Source organism: Lepisma saccharinum, chromosome 2 (genome assembly GCF_977018435.1).
Source record: "Lepisma saccharinum chromosome 2, izLepSacc3.1, whole genome shotgun sequence".
In the NCBI taxonomy this organism is placed as follows: domain Eukaryota; kingdom Metazoa; phylum Arthropoda; class Insecta; order Zygentoma; family Lepismatidae; genus Lepisma; species Lepisma saccharinum.
The window spans coordinates 86,507,198-86,531,098 of NC_139230.1; the positions used below are offsets into that span (position 1 = coordinate 86,507,198).

General features: G+C 37.7%; 1 protein-coding gene across 2 annotated transcripts in view; it reads right to left on the minus strand.

Moving 5' to 3' along the window:
* The window catches only part of LOC145984084 (uncharacterized), a 111,667-nt gene that overhangs the window by 15,936 nt on the left and 71,830 nt on the right, over positions 1–23,901 (minus strand). For both annotated transcript variants that reach the window (XM_083117485.1, XM_083117484.1), the window contains 5 exons: positions 23,053–23,441; positions 21,054–21,368; positions 15,949–16,230; positions 12,182–12,457; positions 706–1,098 (listed from right to left, as the gene is read on the minus strand). In XM_083117485.1, coding sequence (XP_082973611.1) covers positions 706–1,098; positions 12,182–12,457; positions 15,949–16,230; positions 21,054–21,368; positions 23,053–23,441 — 1,655 coding nt within the window. The remainder of the gene's footprint in view (positions 1–705; positions 1,099–12,181; positions 12,458–15,948; positions 16,231–21,053; positions 21,369–23,052; positions 23,442–23,901) is intronic.

Sequence of the window (23,901 nt, forward strand, 5' to 3'; positions counted from 1 at the left end):
TCCCAGTTAGGTGTGACGTTCACTTTGTCACCTTTTGCGAGGCTCCTATCTCGGAAACGAAGCCTCAGTCGTAAAAATGGAACTTAGACTTTTTGCTTCTTTTCGTGTGAGGAATCACCTCCCAAGCGTTGTAAACGACCTTTAGAAACACCCTGTATATATATATAAATATATATATATATATTAGCTGGCCCTATACATGTGTGTGTGGGTGTCTATTATACACAGGAATGGAATGAGGAAAAGTGCCGGAAGGTCAGATAAACAAATATATGTGAGGTACGAGACAGTAAACACTTACCACAAATAATAAGTTATTACATTATTTTGCAGTCTTGCAGCATTTTAACGAAGTAGAAACACAGTCTGTTTCAAACACAGAACAACATTTAATTACAAATAATAATTTTAACAGAAAAATATGACACTTTTACTCTAAAATTAACCTTATTAGCTCCTCACCTTTGGAGGAAAAAGAATATTCAATTAAAATTTAATTCTCCCAGATACAAAAGATATGGAGGCTGTAGAACAGTCTGTGTTTCTACTTCATGAACATGTGGTGAGCATGCCCAGAATTCAAACTTGGGAGCACTGATTTCATAGTGTAAATATATTACCAATAACACAATACACATACTTGTACACAACATAATTCTACAGTTAATGATTAGAAATGTAGCAGCATTTCAAATAGTACATTACCTGTAATTCCATCTCCAAGAACTAAACACTGCTGTACATCGAGAGCCTCCCCAGGAAGGAGGTCGTCGCTACTTCGTTTTGCTGAGTCTCCAACACCACTATCTTTGCCACTTGAATGTTCAGAATTTGTATCAAGGTACAATTGTGGTGCTGAACCATTGTATTCTTCTGTTGGAAGCATTGCTACTGTTGCTGTGTAATTGGTAACAGTGGCTGATGGTCCAGTTGTGCTTTCACTACTATTTGCTGCTGAAAAATCTGCAGCATCAGCTGTCCTCTTTCGTGTCTGGTAAATAATCACTACCCACACAACTGATGTTCCAACTGCACAGCATACAACAGTAATTATTATAATTCCTGTGATCGAGTCATAATTTTGAACAGAATTGGAAGCTAGAAATGAAAGGAAAGATCAATTTTAACTTTTCACAAATGAATCATGTAAGAAAAGTTACACCAATGAACGTTCAACAAACTTTATATGAAATATCAGGACATAAATTTCAACTTTATGATAGCAAAGAAAAATATTCTATATTATTTTGTGGCCAATAAGTTATGTACAATAAAAAATTAACACAATTTCCATTCACATGTACACATATTTTAAACTCGCAAATTATTGTTTGATTCCAACCAAATGGTTTTACATCTGAAAAACTACTGTACAAAAACAATTAGTTGTATTAAATAATATTAAATGGTGTATATACACATCAATATTTTCATACACACACATCTATCAGTTACTAAGACAGCCACATTAAATATTTTAATAAAACTTTCTTATACAGTAAGGAGTAATCTGAACAAATTACTGGAATATCATTTAATAAAATTAATAAGAGATTTTTCTTAATATAAATCAGGTGTTCATATTATTTTTGTTTTGAACAGTAGTGCCTCTATATTATTACTAACAAATATTTCACAATAGATGATCACAAGAACTAGTATTACAGGGTGGCTACTCAAGAACCATGATAAAATTCACATATAATTTCCAGTTTTCAAGGCAAACTTTCCAAAAAAATCAAGCATACAAGCAGATGTTTTCTCTGCTTCAACTTTACATATTAGTGCCTCTCACCACACATACACACAGATATATTAACAAAATAAAGGGCTGTGAGATTCCATTGTATCCAAAAATTCTAATTCAATTCAATTAAATGGTATCTTGTATATTTAAAATATTTAATTTAAGGTGCGGAATTTACATTTACCATTTCACATCCTAAGACTCGAAAACCATGTACAAACACAAGTCGCAAATGTTACGGGATATACTAATCTGTGAAAAACTGTTAATTGTACAATAATTTCAAACTCAAATTTAACCAATCAATTTCAAGGTAACTTAATTTGCAATAATCTTCCATCTGTCAGATAAGATTGTTCTGCAAAGGACACTAACAAAGTAAATTAAACAGACTGAGAGAACTCTTTTATTTTCCATGCAGCTTTCTTTCCCTTCTTGATAAAAATAAAAGCTAAAATGTGAAAAACTTGCCTCAGCACATTTATAAGTACGTTTAAATTCAATGAAATTTGGATTAACAAAAGTTGCAATTTTTCACATCTACAGAGAAAAATTCATGCATAATTCCCGGAATTCCTGGTGAGTAGCCACCCTGTATCAGAACTGTTTTTTGACTTTCATCTTCTGTCAAGAACACGAAGTTGACTCCAAGATTGCAGCACCACATTGGTACAGTAGAAGAGGTGAGACAAGAAACTCTCCCACCCGTGTGCTGGGTCGGAAACGCGGCTAGCGCATGCGCGAACTTCCCCTTATCGTGCACACAGGCAGGGTTGCCGAACGTCATAAATACTGTGCGAGCACGAAGAAACAAAGTGATCGACTTCTTTGTTTTAATTTAAAGTGTCTGTTTGTTTTGTGTGTGATTTTGTGCGCAGTGTACTTGCTATCATGGAAGCTTGCAGTTCAGAGAAATCAAGTAAACTCGGGGGACGGAAAGTAATCCACAGCCAAGGGCGAGAAATTGTATATAATGTATATACATTTATGAAAGACGAGGTGGGAGTTCGTATGTCCGAAAAACAGTTGCAAAGGAGGGTGGCTCGCGCATGTGGTGTTTCTTTCAGCAGTGTGAGAAGAATTGTAATAGAAAGTAAAGCATGCACTACGTTGAAGAAGCACTTTCGTACGCCCCATAAAACACGACCTAGCCGAAAAATAAAGAGTGATATAGACGAGTTCGATAAGTGTGTTGTTAGGCGTGTTGTGCACGAATTTCACATTACGGATGGGGAAAGGCCAACGTTAGAAGGTATCCGAAGGGTTTTGAAACAAAGAATAGGGTTCCAAGGCAGTGTCTGGTGTGTGCGCAAGATAATACGTGACCTAGGGTTTAAGTGGAAAAAAGCGGAAAATAATAGACAATTGCTTATAGAAAAGGACGAAATAAGAAGTTTACGTTCATCGTACCTCAAAGCCATAAAACTCTTTCGTCGACAAGGGCGACCCATTGTTTACGTTGACGAGACTTATTTTCACAGCTCGACAACAAAGAAAGAAGCATGGGTAGATGGAACCGCGGCTGGCGTCAAAGCACCGGTGTCTAAAGGGCAACGTGTAATTGTTGTACATGCTGGCGGCGAAGAGGGTTTTGTTCCAGGTGCACTGTTAATGTTTAAATCTGGAAAATCTTCTGGCGATTACCACCATGATATGAATGCCGAAAATTTTGAGAAGTGGCTACGAGAGAAGTTGATCCCAAATTTGACACCAAACAGTGTGGTTGTAGTTGACAACGCCTCATACCATAACGTACAAATAAATCCTGCGCCTTCTTCCTCCTCCCGAAAAGATACTATGATTCAGTGGCTAGTTCAAAACAACATCCCCTTTGACGCACACATGTTCAAACCAGAATTGTATTCGTTGGTGAAACTTAACAAACCCCGTTTGAAGATGTTCAAAATTGATTCCATCTTAGCAGAATACGGTCATTCTGTTGTACGTTTACCGCCATACCACCCAGATCTTAACCCGATAGAACTGATATGGGCAGACATGAAACAATACATTTCGAAAAAGAACGTGAAGTTTACTGTGGAATCAGCTACTAATTTGTGCACAGAATTTGTAGCCACGTTACCAGTTTCAGCGTGGGAAAAAGTGTCAAATCACGTTAAAAAAATTGAGGATGAATATCTCAAGGCAGAACCGTTAATCGATAGTGCAACAGAGAGACTCATTATCAATATTGCCGACGACAGTGATTCTGACGTTGATAGCTCCTTGGAAGATCGTCCCATCAACGAGGATGACATGAGTGGCATAGAAGACATAACCGATAACGACTAAACTTTATAGTGCAGGTATGCTCTATCTTAATTCACTATCTTAACATCTCACTTCTTGTGTATTTTTTTACTGTAAAAACCTATTTTTTTGATGAACTTCAATTTCTTGCTTACTTTTCTTCTCGTTCTGCGTAGACAGTTTGGCCCGTGTGCACTGCCAACCCTGCTTCCGTGCGTCCCTCCCCTACGTATGGCTTGGCCGTGAGGTCGCGAGGAGTTTCTTGTCTTGCCTATTCTACTGTAACATGCTCTAACAAGTTCTCTCCTATTTCTACATCGAGATGTTTGATTCGTTTTCCCATCCATATTTCTTTTAAATGTGTGTTTCCACACTTATGGACCACAAATAGAATTATGGCTTTATTGGCACAAGGATTAATGTTTTGATGAAATTATGCACACACACGTGCTTGTGAAATTTTAATCCATTTTAATTTTACATGACCATGTTTCCATTTTAACCTTCTCACTCTGTCCTGGGGTCCACTAGTTGCCAGAAATAATATATCGTTCTCTGGGTTGTCACATTCTGTGACATCTTGTCTCAAAACATGTGAAATATGGGGTAAAAATTTCACTACACATATACCAGGCATTGTTAGGATTTCTTAAATTTTGTGCATGAATGTCACATTTCTGTGACCTGGGGTCCATCGTTATAAGGTAGAATTTGAGGTACCACTCAAGATTGGGAATCTTGAAAGTGCCATCGACGTCGCTTGAAAGACTGGGAGAGAGCTGGTCAATGATCTGTACAGAGAAGGCTTCAGAACCCCCCCCATCACTGCAGTGTGGAGTTCGTCTTTCACTTAGATCATTGGGGGTGGATATTCAGAAACCACATGCTGCAGCGACTGGAACAGGTATTAAAGAGCTGCATAAAAAGGTACGCTGCCAGCTATGTCAGTGTTCTTTGAACAGAAATGTGGACCTGATGCACAAATTGCCATATCTCGTGTTGCCTGGAACACCAGCAGGCCATCAGTGACGTATGCGCAGTGAACATTTAGAAATGTCAAAATGAATGTGTAATTATGATAATGTGAAAGTAAAATTATGATAATATTCTTGGGTTTATGAATAAAAGTGTGTAATAAAATACCTGATTCAGTGTTCATTACTAAGAGAATACTTAGATTAACGCAAGTCATGTAAACAATAGTAAATGTGAGTTTTAAAATATGGGGTCCACTAGGGCACATTACGGCAGGACAGTGTGATAAGGTTAAGAAATGAGTTGACTCCAAGATGGTTGACATTTTGATAACATGTTTTCCTCCTTCCTTATATCATGAATCAGAATGTTCGATTCATGTTTCCTCATCATATTTGTTTCAAATGTTCATTTCCACATTTATGGACTGCTCTGCATTTTCTTTCGCAGTGAAAGATCTTAATCTTCTTCCTTACGTAACAGTGCATATGCATACTGAGATGAGAAGAAGTATATCCTACCTTCATATGTATACAAATGAACCAAAAAGAAAGACTGAAATATCATGTGTAGTTTTGAAGAAATGGCATGATAATTGCTGCCATGTGGAGGTGCTAAATAAGCTACCACCCAACCTGAGAAGGTTAATTCATGAGATTTCAACACAAAGGTAATCCTAAAAACTTCACAACTCTAGATTGATAAAACCACATTAAATCACACACATCTGAATTAAATTAGTATGCAAATGATATTACTACAGGCATGCATATTTCATTTGTGACAAAAACACGAAATGTGAAATAACACATTGTAATGTTAATTTTTCAGGTTTCTGAAAGGTCTGAGGTGCCTACCCTGTTTTTGCACGAAATGAACTGCAAAATGCAAAATAGACTCTCAAACATGAAATTTACAGTTTATTTACCAATGCAGACACTTTCTGAAGTTTGAATTATCCTGAGATTTATACAAGTCATGGGAAAATTGATTGATTCTGCTGTAAATATTTGAGAAGCAAAAATGGACCCCTACATACAGAAATAAACTTAATACTCTGGTAATTACATAAATGTGCTATTAGAAGAGATATGTTTATTTTGTGTAATAAGTGCAGTTTTGAAATCAAATTTAGGATTATATTCACAATTTTAAAACCAAACTGTCATATTATATACCACTTTTAATCTGATTTTTCACCACTATAACACAAAAATTTAATTTTATTTCTTTATTTTGCTTCTTTATTTACCAAAAATGTGTGCCTCTAGATATTACAAATCACTCGAGGCACATATTTTCGGTAAATAGAAAAGCAAAATTTCGGTATAAAAACAGTCAATTTCAGGTTCAAAAGCGGCAAATAAAATGAAATTTCGCTGTTATACCAGTGAAAAGCGGTATATAAAATGACCTTTTGGTTATAAAAATGTTAATATAATACCAAATTTGATTTAAAAACTGCACTGTTACACAAAATAAACATAACCCTTCTAATAGCACATTAAATCATTACCAGAATATTAAGTTTATTCCTGTATAAAGAGGTCCATTTTTGCTTCTCAAATATTTATAGCAGATTTAATCAATTTTCCGTAAATTGCATAACCCACAGGATACTTCAGACTTCAGAAAGTGTAGCGTCGTTATATAAATGGTAAATTTCGTGTTTAAGAGTTTATTTTGCATTTTGCAGTTCATTTCGCATTATTTCGTGACAAAACAGGGTAGGAAAATGCACCTCACACCTTTCAGAAACATGAAAAATTAACATTACGATGTATTATTTCAAATTTCGAGTTTTCGTCAAAAACGAAATATGCATGCCTCTACAAATCACACTAGGGTTAATCCATACCAAATGGTCAGTCCAGCAGTGGCTACTTGACCATTTTTTAAAATAATCATATTTTTGTTGCAAGAGTGGTTCAAAACAGGTATTATTTTTCTAACACTTGACTTTGTTTGAAAATGGCAGCCATTCTTGTTACATGACTTGCAGTATTTTTGGCCTTTGCAAACAGTCATGATAATTATAAATCTGCTAACAAAAATGATAGGAAGCTGACGTAAAAAATATTGTTTTCAGTACATTTCATGTTCTGTACTGCACATTTTTTTCACCATCTCTAAATGTAAATGGCTGAAATTTAGAGCTAAATCAAACTTTACTTCCCTACTAAAAAAAATCGTAATGTAATATCAGAGCTGTAATTTCTTAACAGGAAACATATACATCCAAAGTTTTGGCAGCAAATATTTGAGCTCTGTTACTGGTTTCCTCTTTAAGTTACAGCTTTTTAAAATGCTCATTGTCTACTTTTTTTTCAAAATTTGAGCTTGAATATCTGGTGGGACACCTAAAATTTGATATTTACAGCATAAAGAGTACTCAGAGTACTCTAAGAGAGGTACCTACAAAAAAAAAAGATCAATATTCCATGGGCAACAAAGTTACAATAGGGTAAATTTAGTAAAAAAAACAGGTAAATTTATGATATTAGTTACAGGGTTTAAGATATGGAAGCAGAGTATGATTACTGGGATGCCTATTTTGAATTATGCTTGCATAGGGGTTACAACAGCAAAAATATGAAAATTTTAAAAAATGGTCAAGCAACCAATTATTTTTTTGGACCATTTGGCATGAACTGCACACTACTAGCAGGTTGCTAACGTATCCGTACACACACAAATTTCAAAACTACTTGAAGTTTTCTAAATAACATGAATATTTAAGAGTTCAAGGTAGACAATGATCCATACCAAATACTCACATTTCTATCTCTCTCTCTCACACACACACACACACACACACATATTTTATATATACACACACACACACACACACACACAAAGAGAAATAATTCTATATTTCGCGATCTGAGTCGCATTTTCAAGATAGAAGATAAAAGATCGACGACACTTGGAGAAGAGGAACAGAATACTGACCGTAGCATCTCTATGATCAGTGTTGCCAGAAACAGTTGATAGAAAACAAGAAGTACTTTAGCCAGTGTTTACTGTAAGGTGGGTGGGTAGTTTCGGGGAGGAGAGGAAAGAGTTACTGGTTGGCTAGGTTGAGTCCGGGGGGTATAGTGGCATGTATGCCTGCTATATAGGCCCTTTCCCATCCCCTGCGGAAGATGGATGATGGCAACACGGAAGCAGTTATTGAAGGTGGTGTTATGGCTGTTGGTGTGGATGGCAACTGTGAAATCGGAGTTTTGGGTGGAGGAACGGTGATTATTTATCCTTAGATTCAAGGGGGTGGAGGTTTCACCTAAGTAGAAGTTGCCGCAGATTTGGCAGATGAGGGTGTAAATTAGGTTGGATGAGTGGCAGGTGCCCTTAGGGTGAAGGGTGAATTCACCTGCCGCTGTGGGGATCAGGAGGGTGGGGAGGTGATGAGTATGGGGCAGGTCTTGCATCTGGGTTTGTTGCACCTGTGAGCTGGGGGAAGTGGTGCAGAAGGGGTGGGAGTGTTTCGGACCAAGATGTTTTCGAGGTTAGGGGGGCGATGGAAGACGACCCTAGGTTTATCCCGAAAGATGTCTCTGGTATCAGGATCACTGTGCAGGATGGGGAGGAGGGAGTGGAGGGTATGTCTCATTTTCATAATGTGAGGGTGGTATTGGATGATCAGAGTTGGAGGGTTGGTTTTGAGTTGTTTGGTGCAGTTGTGGGAGTTGGCTCTAGTGATTTGTTTGTTGATGAGGGTGGAGGGGTAGCAACAGTTGGTTAGGGCTTGGTGAAGGCGTAGGTTGTAGTTTTGGTGGGATGAGGGGGATGAGTTGAGGTGCTGGCCTCTGAGGGCAAGGGAAAATGGGATGGCTTTTTTGGTGTGGTAGGGGTGTGAGCTGGAGTAGTGGAGATACTGGAGGTGGTTGGTCGGTTTGATGTGTATGGATGTTTCCAAGTGGTCTCCCGCAATGTGGATGTCCACATCTAGGAAGGTCACTTGGTCTTTGGAGTGGAACCAGGTGAATTTGAGGGTAGTGAACTCGTTTAGTTGGTTTAGGAATGTAGTGAGGGAGGGTTCGCCATGTGTCCAGAGGAGAAAAATGTCATCAATGAATCTTAGCCAGAGGAGTGGTTTCAGTTGCTGGGAGTCAAGGAATTCCTGTTCCAGCCTGCCCATGAACAGGATGGCATAAGAGGGAGCCATGCAGGTACCCATAGCTGTGCCACGTATCTGCAGGTAATGTTGGTCACCGAAGCAGAAGTTGTTGCAGGTAAGTACAAGGTTGGCTAGTTGTATCAGGAAGTGAGTGGTGGGATTGTGGGGTTTGGGTCGGCTGTTAAGGAATGATTCCGTGGCACGGAGGCCATGGGCATGGGGAAAATTTGTGTAGAGGGATGTGACATCAACTGTTGTGAGGATGGTGTTGGGTGGTAGGGATGGTAAGTTTTGGATGATGCTGAGGAAGTGGTTGTTGTCACAGAGGTAGGAGGGCAGGGCTTGGACGAGGGGTTGGAGGTGAGTCTAGAAAGGCTGAAATGCGTTCAGTGGGTGAATTGTAGCTGGACACAATGGGTCTCCCGGGGTTGTTCGGTTTGTGAATTTTCGGGAGGAGGTAGAAAGTGGGGGTGCGGGGGTTGTCAGGTATGAGTGAGGAGATGGTGGAATTGGATAGGCCCTCAGGGGGTCCTCAGGAGAGGACAAAATCCCGAATTTTATCTAGGTGTGTGGTAGATGAATCAATCGTGGTGGGCTTGTAGGTCGATGAATCAGAGAGTTGGCGGGAGGCTTCTGTCACGTAGTCAGAGGAGTTCATGACTACTGTGGTGGACCCTTTATCGGCGAGGAGGATTTTGATGTCCGGGTTGTTGCGGAGGGACCAGAGGGCTTGGTGCTGGGCTGGGGTTAGATTGTGGTGGAAAGAGGAGTTTTGGAGGTATGTACTGTCGGAAACATTGTTGACAACACACGTGATGTATCTTTCGAGGGGTTTTTTGTTGGGAAGGGAGGGGGATCGTTGGGGGAAGAATTGGAGGAGACTGGGATGTATGTCTGAGGGATTAGCATCAGAGGGGTATTCTTGGCCCAAACATACATCCACCTAAGTCTGCGGGTGAAAGTTTGGATGTCAAATAGTAGCCGGAAATTGTTAGGGGTGGAGGCTGGGGAGAAGGTAAGACGTTTGGAAAGAACGTCAATTTCGGTGGTTGTGAGGTTGCGGTTGGAGAGGTTCAAGATGGAGGTGGGCAATGGACTGGGAAAGGTTCCAGAGTGTGTTTATTTGGTTGTTGTTGCCTGGGGTCAGTAGGAGGATTTTAGTGAAGGACTGGATGGAAATCGAGAGTTCTAGAGCCCGGTGGAGCTGTGATTTGTACATGGTTAGGGTTAGTTCGGCAGGAATATTTCTCACTAGGGGACGAATATTGGGTTGAATATCGGGGGGCATGGCCGAGAAAGGGAGTTTGGGCATCAGGCTTTTGGGAGTTAGGCCTAATACCAGGCATGAATGTAAGAACCGTGTGCGACAAAACAGATTTGGTGAAGGAAATAATGAGTGACCGGAGTCGGGAGAGTTGGCATGAGTTGTACACAAAAGGGTTCATATCCAAATAGGAAAAAAACAACAACACATGAATAGGATCAGAAAAGGTGCCAGAAGGGCAGATAAATACAAATGATGAAGGAGACAGTAAACACTTACCACACGAAGAGAAATAATTCTATATTTCGCGATCTATGTCGCATTTTCAAGGTGGAAGAAAGCAAGATCGGCATCACATGGAGTAGAGGCACAGAATACTGACTAACATATCTACGATCAGTGTTGCCAGAAACAGTTGATAGATAACAAAAAGTACTTTAACCAGTGTTTACTGTAAGGTGGGTGGGTAGTTTCGGGGAGGAGAGGAAAGGGTTACTGGTTGGCTAGGTTGAGTCCAGGGGGTATAGTGGCGTGTATGCCTGCTATATAGGCCCTTTCCCATCACCTGCGGAAAGATGTGTCAGAGTGGGGGGGGGGGGGGGGGGGTGTAAAAGATGGATGATTGCAACACGGAAGCAGTTATTGAAGGTGGTGTTATGGCTGTTGGTGTGGATGGCAACTGAGAAATCGGAGTTTTGGGTGGAGGAACGGTGATTATTGATTCTTAGGTTCAAGGGGGTGGAGGTTTCGCCTAAGTAGAAGTTGCCGCAGATTTGGCAGATGAGGGTGTAAATTAGGTTGGATGAGTGGCAGGTGTATATATTATAACATATGTTAGGTAAGATCTGAGTAATTTCCCGTTGCCATACCAGAAATTTTAGTGCAGTACTAAACTAACCTAAACTATATGGCACAATAATTGATTGATTGATTTGCTTTATTTTACTTCGCTTCTTGAGTCTCTTTTGGCTAATTTGTGAAGATGGGGATGAGTGATGATATGATGAAATTTATGAATGGACACTCACAAACATCCATGTCCAGGCCAGGATTAGAACCCTGGGTCCCTGGCACCATGGCAAGATGTGCTAACCACTTTGCCATGGGGGCTGGCATATGGCACAATAACCCTTTTAGTAGCCAAGTTACTTTCTAGGCTAGAGCCTTTAGTCTTTTTAATTAGTTCATCAATTGTTTTAATTTTAAGTCCACTTTATGCACAGAGAGGGTAATCAAGACTGGATCTACAGTTAAAATTTGATCTGAACCACTATACAGTTAAAATTCGATCTGAACCACTATGTGCCTTCACCGGATATTGAACCCAGGACCACTAGATTACAAGGCGATGATGACACAACTATGTCATTGGGGAAGCCTAGCTTTTCAATTGTTTTCATAATGATGGAGTCAACACTGGAATTTTTGCAGCTCCCTCTGAAAATAAAAGCCAGGAACACTTGCATCGAAGGTGACAGTGTTAACTATTTGACTATGTGGGTGGCCTTTTGTGAAATAAAGATGTTACACTTGAATACCTTTTGATTTGATTTTGTTTTAACTTTTGTCATTTACCAACACTTTTCTGCCACTTTTGGCTAATCCTGATGAGGATGAGTGATGATGGGACACAATCACAAAAATATCTCCAGGCCAGGACTGGAATCTAGAACATCTGGCATCAAATTGTGATGTATTATTTGAACAAGAATCTTCCAAAATGCATACTTCTACACTTTCAATTAGATGACAACATTCATTGAGTTTTGATTTCTTCCAATTATTTTTTTACAGCATGAAATATTTATCTGAATGGAGTACATACCTGGAATTACATTTAACTTTGCATATCCTCTTTCTGTTCCTAAGGGATTGGACATTTCACATTCATATGTTCCAGAATCAGACAAAGTGGCATCAACAATAATTAAAAGCTGGTCATTGGCTGTGAAGAAGTGTCTCTCTGTTGTAACCAGGGTGCCACCATCTTTAGTCCAAGTTAATTTTGGTTTTGGTGACCCAGCTGCCATACACTCTAAAACTGCCGTTTCTCCTGCTGTTGTTTCCTTACTTTCCATAGGTTTTACAAAATATGGTGTTTCTGAAGGGTAAAAATAGTTAATAATTAATTTATAACAATATGCTATGTACTTTGTGTGTAAAGAATGTGTCCACCTACCTTCAGATATCTTTGTGGAAGGTTCAGCTGCAAAAGATTAGCACTATAACCAAGAATAGAATTACAAAAAAATGTTTCACAGTGTAATCTTGATTTTATAAGTAAGAACATTGATTTGTTTGTGTTTTCCCTCCCAAATGAGGTGTTATTTTATTACTTTTTTGGTCTCATTTTCCCCAAATTCGGGTTTTTATTGTAGTACACTATTTCTGCCAAATATGCCTAAAATTATACCTTTCATGTGCTTTTAAAGTAGTATTTAAATTTTCAGTTCATTATTCATTTGTTGGGAATGATATCTAAGGAAGCTATTTTCTGCAACATCGATGTAATGGCTCCTGTCTGGTGGTAGGTGTGCATTCCATCTTCACTAGGTCATGACAAAGGTTTCTTATGCAATAAATACCGATGTTATGGCACTCATGTGATTGTAGGTGCACACTTGATCTCCCACCTGAACCCTATCATTTTGCTTGGTAATGCAAAACATTCTGATAGAATTTGAAGAACATCTGAATTATTCCACACCATAGTTTTTTTTAGGGGGATACAATTTTTGAAAATGTGCATGTCATGGTACATTTTATTTTTCTTTATGACTAGAACAAATTTTGAATTTTCTCTGTATTTTTCAAATCTTAGGCACAAAATGTGTTCAAATTTGTGAAAAATGCCACAATTCACATTTTATGCTGAAATTGCATTTTGAAATTTCGAATGCATGAAAAATGTGTTAAGAATATTCCACTGCACATACATACACACATTTCTGTAACAATTAACATTCTTTGGTGTTATGGCATTTGCGAAAAATCAAGGTCCTGAGTTCAATACCTGGTGGAGGCACACAATGGTTCGGATCCTACTTTAAACTGTAGGTCCAGTTCCTACTAGCCTTACTGTGTGTGCATAAAGTGGACTTCAAACAAAAACCTCAAGATTGACTGTATAAAGTCCAGCACAAAGTCCGGTGTTTTTTTTAGTTCCCCGTGCATATAGCACCATGCCATGAAAACACATTTAGGATATGAGAGGGTAGTATCCCACACATCCTCGATCTCTGCCATTTTGGAGGTTATGTGATCAACACCATACTCCAGCCACCTTTACACCCCTGGTAGCCATTGATTTGAGGTTGGATGAACCCAGAGCCACTTTATGCAGGATCAAAGATGGAAAAATGTGAACCTTAGATCACTCAACCCGGGTCTCCCGAAGTGCAGTCAGATGTCCTACCAACTAAACCACCATGGCCTTAAATGTGTGGCAGTGAACATCGAACTGAAAATTTGATGTGCTCCTTGTAGGAGTTCAAGTTGGACCCTAAGGAATTGAGGCAGCATGAAAACATTTGTAATGTGCCTAGGGAAGACTTGCAAGGACCAGTTTTGGTTCGTAAAGTTTCGCAACGAAGATGAAATCTTGGAAGGTGAGCACCATAACGAAATACCAAAAGAGGTGGATAAAGAGCTTAAAAATACTGATCGAGTCAGATCCTCATCAAACATGCTTGGAACTCAGTATGAAACTTAGGATACCAGAATTTGGTGCTGGCCCTTGTGGCAGAGTGGTTAGCATATCGTGCTATGACACCAGGGGTCCCAGGTTCGAATCCTGGCCTGAACATGGTTGTTTGTGAGTGTCCATTCATAAATTTCATCATATCATCACTCATACCCATCTTCGCAAATTAGCCAAACGTGGCACAAAGGGCGAAGTAAAATAAAGCAAATCAATCAATCAACCAGAATTTGGTGCCAGACTTCATCTTCACAAAATTGGAAGTATCAGGAAACTGGACAATGAATTCGTTATCAATAACCTAATAAACCCAAGAAATCACACCTGACTATTCCCTCTTCATTGTTCACGTGACAAGAGGCCAAGCCTCTCTTAGATGGCATCATCACCTGTGATAAAATATGGTTTTCGTATGACTTCTGTACATGATCATATCACTGGTTCACTCTCACTGAACTACCAAGCAAAATACCAATGGCAGATCTCCAAGTGGGACATAGTGAAATTATTGTATGCTCACATCAGATCTATATATGAGGGAGAATCAAATGAAAACTGCAAAATTGCAATTAAAAATATTTTTTTCTTTCTAGGCGTTTGGAAATTTGCACAGTCCTTCATATCTTTCTGAGCTGGTAGTACGAAGCAGTGCTGGTAGGTGGGATTGGATGAGAGTAACAGCTGATTCAAGATGGCGGCACAACTATGCAGTTGCACCAAGCAGGAACAGCGTAGAGTTATTCGATTTTTATGGACTGAAGATGTGAAACCAGTTGATATTCATCGGAGAATGCAGATGAAGTATGGGGACGCCTGTCTGTCACAGTGGCAAGTCTACAATTGGTGCAAGAAATTCGCAGAAGGTACGACTTTACTGACTGATGCTCCCCATCTGGGTCAGGCAAAGCGAGTTGTGACAGAGGAGTCCATAGCCACAGCAGATCGGCTTATTCAGGAAAACCGGCATGTCACCCTGGCTGAAATGGCTTCCTTGCTGAATATGAGCTTCGGTTCAGTACAACACATAGTGCATGACAAACTCCGCTACAGAAAAGTGTCCACCAGGTGGTTTCCTTGACAGCTGATGCAAGAACTGAAAGTCCATCGGGTTGACGCATGTCAAGAGCTGCTGAGGCATTATGAAGAGAAGGGATTATGAAGGCATTATGAAGGATTTTCTAGCTCACATTGTCACCGGGGATGAAAGTTGGGTGCACCATTTTCAACTGGAGACGAAACGTGCAAGCAAAGAATGGTGACATTCGTCTTCGCCGAAACCAAAGAAGTTTCGCAGCCAGGCCTCTGCAGGGAAAGTCATGTTGACTTTATTCTGGGATAAGAAAGGTCCTATTCTGGAACACTACATGCCCCAACATACGACAGTGACTAGTGCCACCTACACCAACCTTCTCAAGAACTATTTGAGGTCAACGATACACACAAAGCGAAGGGGATTGCTGAGTACAGGTGTTTTGCTTCAACATGATAACGCCCGTCCTCATTCTGCTCGTGCAACCATGAAAACCATCGATGACCTACGCTTCAAGTGCCTACCACATCCGCCATACTCACCACATTTGGCACCATCTGATTTCCACATCTTTGGTCCATTAAAGGAGCCCCTTGGATGGCAGAAGTTCAAGTCTGATGAAGACGTTCAATCGGCGGTAACGAGTGGCTACACAGTCAACCGAAATAATTTTTCTCACGCGGTATCGAAGCACTACCTAACCGATTGCATAAGTGCATTGAACTGGGAGGGGACTATATAAAAAAAATAATGTACAGTTAAACAGTAACCCTGCATTAAAATAGTGGAAAAAATTAATTGCAGTTTTCATTTGATTCTCCCTCGTACATGTATATCGAGAAGTATTTAAATTCACACATACCGAACACTGTTAAAGATGCATTCGTAACGACTATACCAGCAGCATTAGAGGCTGTACAACTGTATATTCCCATATCCACTGCTTTAACATTGACAATGAAGAACACATCATCTGTAGGCATCACATGCATACGCCTCTCCTTCGCTGCTGGGAAATCACTGCCACCATCCTTCTGCCATGCTATCTCTGGATGAGGATGACCACTGGCGGCACATTCAAGTCTAGCTGTATTTCCTGCTTTCAATGTTATATTTTCAGGTGCCTTTGTAAATGTTGGATACGCTGGAAAACATAGCCACAATTAACCCTTTACCTGCCAATGTTCCCAATTGGGAACATCAACTAATTTTCAATTTAAAACTATACTGAAAATTTTGTTTTCAAAGTTTTCTTTTTTCATCTATTAATTTAGGGTGTATATTTATTATTAACAACATTTAATTAATATTTTCATTATTATCGTCTGGATAGTATACTATGAAATTACACAAAAATGGTTAAAATTGCATTCATAACATTATATATTTTTTATTTACACCCTAATAAATTACTTTTTTCTTCTTTGTACAATATCGGGCAGAACATAATGCTAGTATTACATGAAATGCATTAGAATGGGTTTTTCATTGATTTCTATTAATCTGGACCTAAGTTTATTATCATGTTCCCAAATGGGAACATTGGCGTTTTGCATGAACAATGGTTACAGACAACAAATAACTCGCACGAAAAACTGAAGAGAAATTTTATTTTCTCACAGTTGTGAGGCAAGATTGTTTTGTAAATTGGTCAACAATGGAAATAAAGTCATGCTTATTGTTGGCTACAAGTATATTTGAAATAATTGTTTTTACATTGTTTGTATAACAAAGATCCCGGCTTGTTTTGTGCCACGTTCTGTTAGCAGCTTCTGTTGATTCATGCCGTCTCGTTGTTATAAAATTCAGTCTTTCAACAACATTTGTACGAACAACATGGCATCGAATCGTTTCCTAACATTGGAAGCAGCTTTTCAGTATTTGAATGAAATTTTAGATGACGATACTGAAGACATTGGAGATGTAGTGGATATTTGTCAGTTGCCTCCAGAAGAAACTGCAGATCTTACGGATGAGGAAAAAATTGATGACAACGTTTTGGAAGAAGTGGTTCCTTCAGATGTGTGTGGTGAATTGGTTGTCACAACTAACGTGGAACAATCTACTCCGGAGTCTCTTCAGCCAACCACATCAAGAAAGGCTAAAGGGGCATCAAGTAAACAGGTAGGACATCCTTCGTGGAAGAAGTCTACGGTTATAGAAAACAATTCGCTCCATTGCGATGATTCATTTCAGTGCTTATCCGACAAACACCCAGAATTACTGTCATTGGAACCTATTGAGTTGTTTCATAAAATTTTACCAGAGACATACCTCGAGCATCTCTCTTCAATGACGTGCCTATATGCAGCTCAAAAGGGCAAAATTGTGTCGTTCACCAAACATGACATAGCTCAGTTCTTTGGTTTGCTTCTAATCAGCGGTTATCACAATGTTCCAAGGGAAGATATGTACTGGTCAACAGCAGAAGACGTGACTGTACCAATTGTCCCAACTGCGATGCCCAGGCAGAAGTTTCGGGATATAAAGAAATATTTCCACGTTATGGACAATACTCAATTGAAACAAGGTGATAAACTTGGAAAAATTTCACCATTATATGATGAGCTAAACAACAATCTTCAGCAATATGGAATTTTTCATAAACAACTCAGCATCGACGAATCAATGGTTCCCTATTATGGGCATCATTCTTGCAAGATGTTCATAAAGGGAAAACCGATTCGTTTCGGTTTCAAAATCTGGACTCTTAGTTCAAGTGATGGATATCCTTATGTTATGAAAATCTATCAAGGAAAGGAAGAAGATGAATCTAACTCACCACTTGGGACTAGAGTGGTGACAGCCTTATTGAATGTTGTCACTAATCCTCTGCAAGTTGAAGTTTCCTTTGATAATTTCTTTACCTCATACACATTGCTGAAAGAGCTGAAAATAAAGGGGTTCAAAGCAATAGGTACAGTACGAGAAGGAAGGACTGGTAGATGTCCCTTGGTACCAACAAATGAAATGGAGAAAAAGAAAAGAGGAGAGTTTGACTTTCAATGTGATGGTGATATTTACATGTGTAGATGGAATGATAATTCCGTAGTCACCTTGGCATCCAACTACCAGACACACTTGCCATTAGGAACAGCAAAGCGGTACTCTCGCCAATCATAGAAGAGGATTGATGTCCCTGAACCTCACTTAGTACGAAAGTACAATAAAGGAATGGGGGGCGTCGATGTCTTCGACCGTATGCTGTCCAGCTACAGACCTCAGCTGCGAGGGAAAAAATGGTGGTGGAATTTATTTTCCAATGCTTTGAATGTGGCAGTTGTTGCAGCCTGGAAAATTCACCAAGAACTTCATGGGAAGAGTTCAAAGAATCACTTGGATTTTCGAAGAGAAGTAGCTACCTTCCTTATTCGCAAAAATCCACGAACATCTTCGAGGCCAGGACCACGATTTGAAATCCCAGGGTCTATGAGGAAAACTGATGGTCATTTTCTGATTGAAGCAGGACAAGGAAGGTGTGCATTTTGCCAAAAAAATGCTCGCCTACAATGTCACGAGTGTGCAAGAAATATGCATTTACACTGCTTCCCAGCTTTCCATGGCTTATCACCAGTTTAGGACATTCTGTGTGTGTGTGTGTATATTTTTTTTTCATTTTCAAATTTGTAAACTCACCAGTTTAGGACATTCTGTGTGTGTGTGTGTATTTTTTTTTCATTTTCAAATTTGTAAACTACATATATTTAAAACTTGGTATTGCTACATTTTCAATAAAATAAACCCTTTTCTCCTTGAGAAAAATTGCACAAGGATGTTTTCTCATTTTTATACAATTATGTTATCCTATTATGTATTTGTATTAGTATTTTGTATTTTGAAGGTTGTATTGTTGTCTGACTCTCTGTAAGCTTATATGTAATATTTCTGTACATTTACTATGCTAATATATAAACGGAAAACATGCTGGTCCAGTTGAATTATAATTAGAAAACTCTGTAATAATACTTCACATGAAACGCCAATGTTCCCAATTGGGAACACTCCAGTTTACATATAGAGAAAATAAAAAATAATATTTTTTTTAAATAATTCTCTTTAATGTACATCAAAGAGACACAAATTACTGATAAACTCATTAATTTCAAATCCAAAGACAATTCGGCGTGTAAAAGGTTAACAGGAGCAACACTGAAAACTGAATCACTACAATAGCATCAAGAGATGTGAAAATTTGCTACAATAGCAAAAGCTGCAAATATATTTTGACCATTTTGGTTGAAAGACCATGTTAGTATATGTTTTCCTCAGTGGGTTGGAAAATGTGGACCTAATTAGAAATATGGTAAGGGTTTCTCTTTGTCTGTTGTCTGCCTTAAGTAATGTAATTTGTTGTTGAAGTTAACGAACAAGGATGCCTTGCAAAACTTTTAGCTATTGTGATCTACATGTATATGAGGGTGGAAGTGAAAGGGAACTACATGTTTTGAAATCATATGTGGTATTGTGGGGTTCACAAAACTGTCATCTGACACTTTGGCTTGTCATCAAGTGAAAAATATTTTAATATTCTTATTCTTTGAATGATTTAAAGGAAAACACTACTCTTTTGATCTGTGGTATACTTGCAATGGGGAGAATGGGAGGGAGGGAGTGAGTGTGTAAATCAGTGTTCTGAATATCTAATATAGGTATGAATATATTATAACTAGAGGCATGCATATTTCGTTTTTGACGAACACGAAATGTGAAATAACACATCGTAACGTTAATTTTTCATGTTTCTGAAAGGTGTGAAGTGCATTTTCCTACCCTGTTTTGTCACGAAATGATGCGAAATGAACTTCAAAATGCAAAATAGACTCTTAAACACGAAATTTACCATTTATATACCGATGTGACACTTTCTGAAGTCTGAAGTATCCTGTGAGTTATGCAATTCACGGAAAATTGATGAATTCTGCTGTAAATATTTGAGAAGCAAAAATGGACCCCTTTATACAGGAATAAACTCAATATTCTGGTAATGATTTAATGTGCTATTAGAAGGTATATGTTTATTTTGTATAATAGTGCAGTTTTGTAAATCAAATTTGGTATTATATTCACATTTTTAAAACCAAAATGTCATTTTATATACCGTTATAACAGCGAAATTTCATTTTATTTACCACTTTTGAACCCGAAATTGACTGTTTTTATACCAAAATTTTGCTTCTTTATTTACCAAATATATGTGCCTCTAATTATAACTTAGTGCAAAATTTTGCAATTTTGTTATAATTTTTATGGATAATCTCCATGCCCTACTTTTTAAAAAGAAAATGCCTAAATATGCAACTTCTTTTACATTGCAGTCACTTGGAAAAACACATTTATTAAGAGATCAATGAACCATGCAGGTTCCTCAAGGACCATTTGGAATTTTATATTGGATCAGTATAATATCGGTTATTGGTAAATTTTAAATTGGTACTTTATCGGTATCAGCCAAAATTTCACATTGGCCCATCCATATTATTTATGGATATATCTGGTAGGTAATATTTTCAGTAATTGTTTAATCAGCTGATACACCCAAATACTGATTAATCTATCCCATCTCTACCTTGCTTTTCACATTTATTTTATATAGTCTTTCTGCCATGTTTGGCTAATTGACAGCATCTCTACCTTGCAAAAAGAAAACTGAAGATAGTTTGTTCTTGTGATGTTTATATCTTCTACTCTGAATATATTGAATTTCTGGATTTATATCGCATATTATAATTTTGAGGTTTATTCGGAAAGGGTGTTACATAAACAAAAAATTAAATCTGAGTTGTTGTCTTAGATTTAATTTTTTTGCATGAATGGATTCTGCCACTTGTCTCCACGTGCATGAAAAAATTTTCTCTCAAGACGAAGATATTTTATCTTGCTCCCAGCATAAATATCTCAGTGTTTCTGGTTTCTGGCATATAACAACCTTTGTGCAAAGTAACACAAATAAAGTATCAATATACTTACTATGAACAGTAATATTTGCTTTCTGAGAGTACGTGGTTCCAAAATTGTTGGAAACAACGCACTGATATTTTCCAGCATCACTGTAGGATATATTGAAGAGCTGAAGTTCGGAAGCTTCCTCTATACCTTTTCCATCTGGACTGAGCTCAAAATACCTGATATCCGATGTTTTCATGTTAATATTATCTTTCTTCCAAGTGAAAGTCATTCGAACTTGAGATGTTGAAGTAGCTTTACAAAGAAGAGTAACATTATCACCTTTGAGTGCTACTTGTGTCCGTGGTTCTTCAGTTATGTGTGGTTTTGGGAAATCATCTGGAAAGATTAAAAAAAAATTATAAGCTTACAAACAGATCTTAATTAGTAATTCACTTGCTAGTAACACAGAGTATGTGTGGAGACACACACACTATTAGTAGCATTTTTTCTTTAAAAATAAGTCTGAAAAACAGGGTGAGTCTTATACACTGATACTTAGTATTTGATTACCTTCATTTCTGGAAATTTTCTGTTCCGAGTTAGACGATTTCCTTCTTGCAGCGTGTGGCAAAGAAGATTAAAATGTTTTCTTTCCTAGTTAGATTAGGTTAGTTATTTGTTGAAAGTAGACCTACATATTACTTTATATCTGAAATACTGTAAATTAATTACAAATTCAGTGATAAAGTTGTTTTCTCAAAAATGTGTACAAAAAAGGGGGTGACACAAGGATCAACACTGAGGTGCTAACAAAGGAGAAAACCATCACCACCATCAAGATGAAAAATGGTAAAGCAACAGGAGCAGACAGCATGCACACAGACATCCTGAAAGGAGACTTTCAACAGAAATACTCCAACCTCTGTTCAAGAAAATCTGTTAACGAGGGGAAGTTCAAGATGATTGGAAGAAAGAGTTGTTGGTAAAGTTACCAAAGAAAGGGCATCTACCTGCAGCAATTGGAGACGTATCACTCCATTATCTGTACCAAGGGGTGTTCTCAAGGATCCTGCTCTGTTGGATAAAAAGAGTGCATTGACCAGAAGCTCAGAAGAGAACAAGCAGGCTTCCGGAAGAACAGATCCTGCATGACCAAATCATCACTCAATGTATAATAGTGAAGCAGTGCAATAAGTTAAATGCAACACTGTATCTCGTGTTCATAGACTTTCTAAAGGCCTTTGATTCCTTCAAAAGGAAGCTGATGTGGAAAAGACTAGCAAAGTATGGAATAACGGAAAAAATTGTACAACTTATAAGGAAGCTTCTATGATGGATGCAGCAGTCAAGTAGTTCACAACATGTTGCATGAAAACATCCCAAAACAATGTTCTGATCATAGTTTTTTTTTTAAATTTTCCTTACAAACTACACGAGTGTCTAAACACATTTGTTGGTGGTATTTTTTATAGTTCATTTCACTTAATCATCTGACTTACATGAGTTGCTTGCAACAGCTACATGGCAAAGAATATATAATCTAGAATACACGGGAGACTATGTTCAATCCTTGGAACCATGTTCAGAGTATTGAAAGAAAATGTACATGTTATGCAAAACAGTACACCATGACATTAATATTACTATGTCAATTTTTTACACAAAGCAGCTTGCAGTTTGCAGTCCACATAAGTGTAATTCAGAATCCTCACAAAATTCCTGTACCACTGTTCAATTGTAACTTTATTTCTAGGATATTCGGAGTAAAATCACTTCAAGTCAAAAAATGAAATTTTACAGCAGGGTTATTTGTGTTAAATCTCTTAATATGAAACATTACAGGCATGATATACATCTTGGATCATCACTGTTAAAGAGCATTACACATGCGCAATATAGAATATACTTATAATATTTTCTCAGATTGATTCAGTGTGACTTAAATGAAAGCAACAGAAAATCGCAGTCTGTGACTTAATTGCTTTTTCCTGAACAACATAAACATCCACATATGCATCAACACAGTATTTAACTAAATTTTTCACATAGAATACAAATTAGAAATATAACATATACTCACCACATGTAAAATTCATCAGTGGCACTTGAGTAACATCTCTACCCTTCAGCCATTCAGGGTGGGCACATTTTGCTATAACCGTGTCCATAAAGCCAGATTTTACAAGCCATTGTGGAAACCATTTCAAATTACAATCACAGAGCAAACTAGATGTATTAATATGCAATTCAAAAAGCTCCACCATCCCACTAAAAGCATTTTCTTGAGCCGATGTGATACTGTTATTGCTCAAATTTAACTTTTTCAACTTCTTAAGTCCTACAAATGCTCTTTCATTTATAGACTTGATAAGATTGGAAGCAAGTCCAAATTTTGTTAAGCGATTCAAGCCAACAAAAGCACCATTCATATCCTCTATAGTCCAGGATATCTCATTGCCATTTAATTCCCTGTAAAACAAAATAAGTATAAAAATATTAATTATAAATTTCATCTTTCAAATTTTTGTTTTAAATGCACAAGGACAACATTAAAAAAATTAAATATTATGTACTGAAGTTAGTCAATGATACAAAGTACTTAAACAAAAATCACCAAATTATGGAAATAATTCACTGGTTACTTACAAAAATATCAGATCTCTAAAATTATAAGTCAATTTAAAAACAAATCAATCATCTTCATTGGCTAATAGGGAACAGTACATTTTTATTAGTTTTTAATGGGAACATGAAATGTGACATTACATAATGTGCTGTTTATGAAATGGTGGGTGAAATAAGTGCACAGTATTCCAACCAATTTTAATAATTTATTCACAAAAACAAAATCCCATTTTATATATCAAATTTGACCTAAAGTATAGTCAGTTCTCTTTTTAACAAAATTTGATTATTTTATTTACTATAA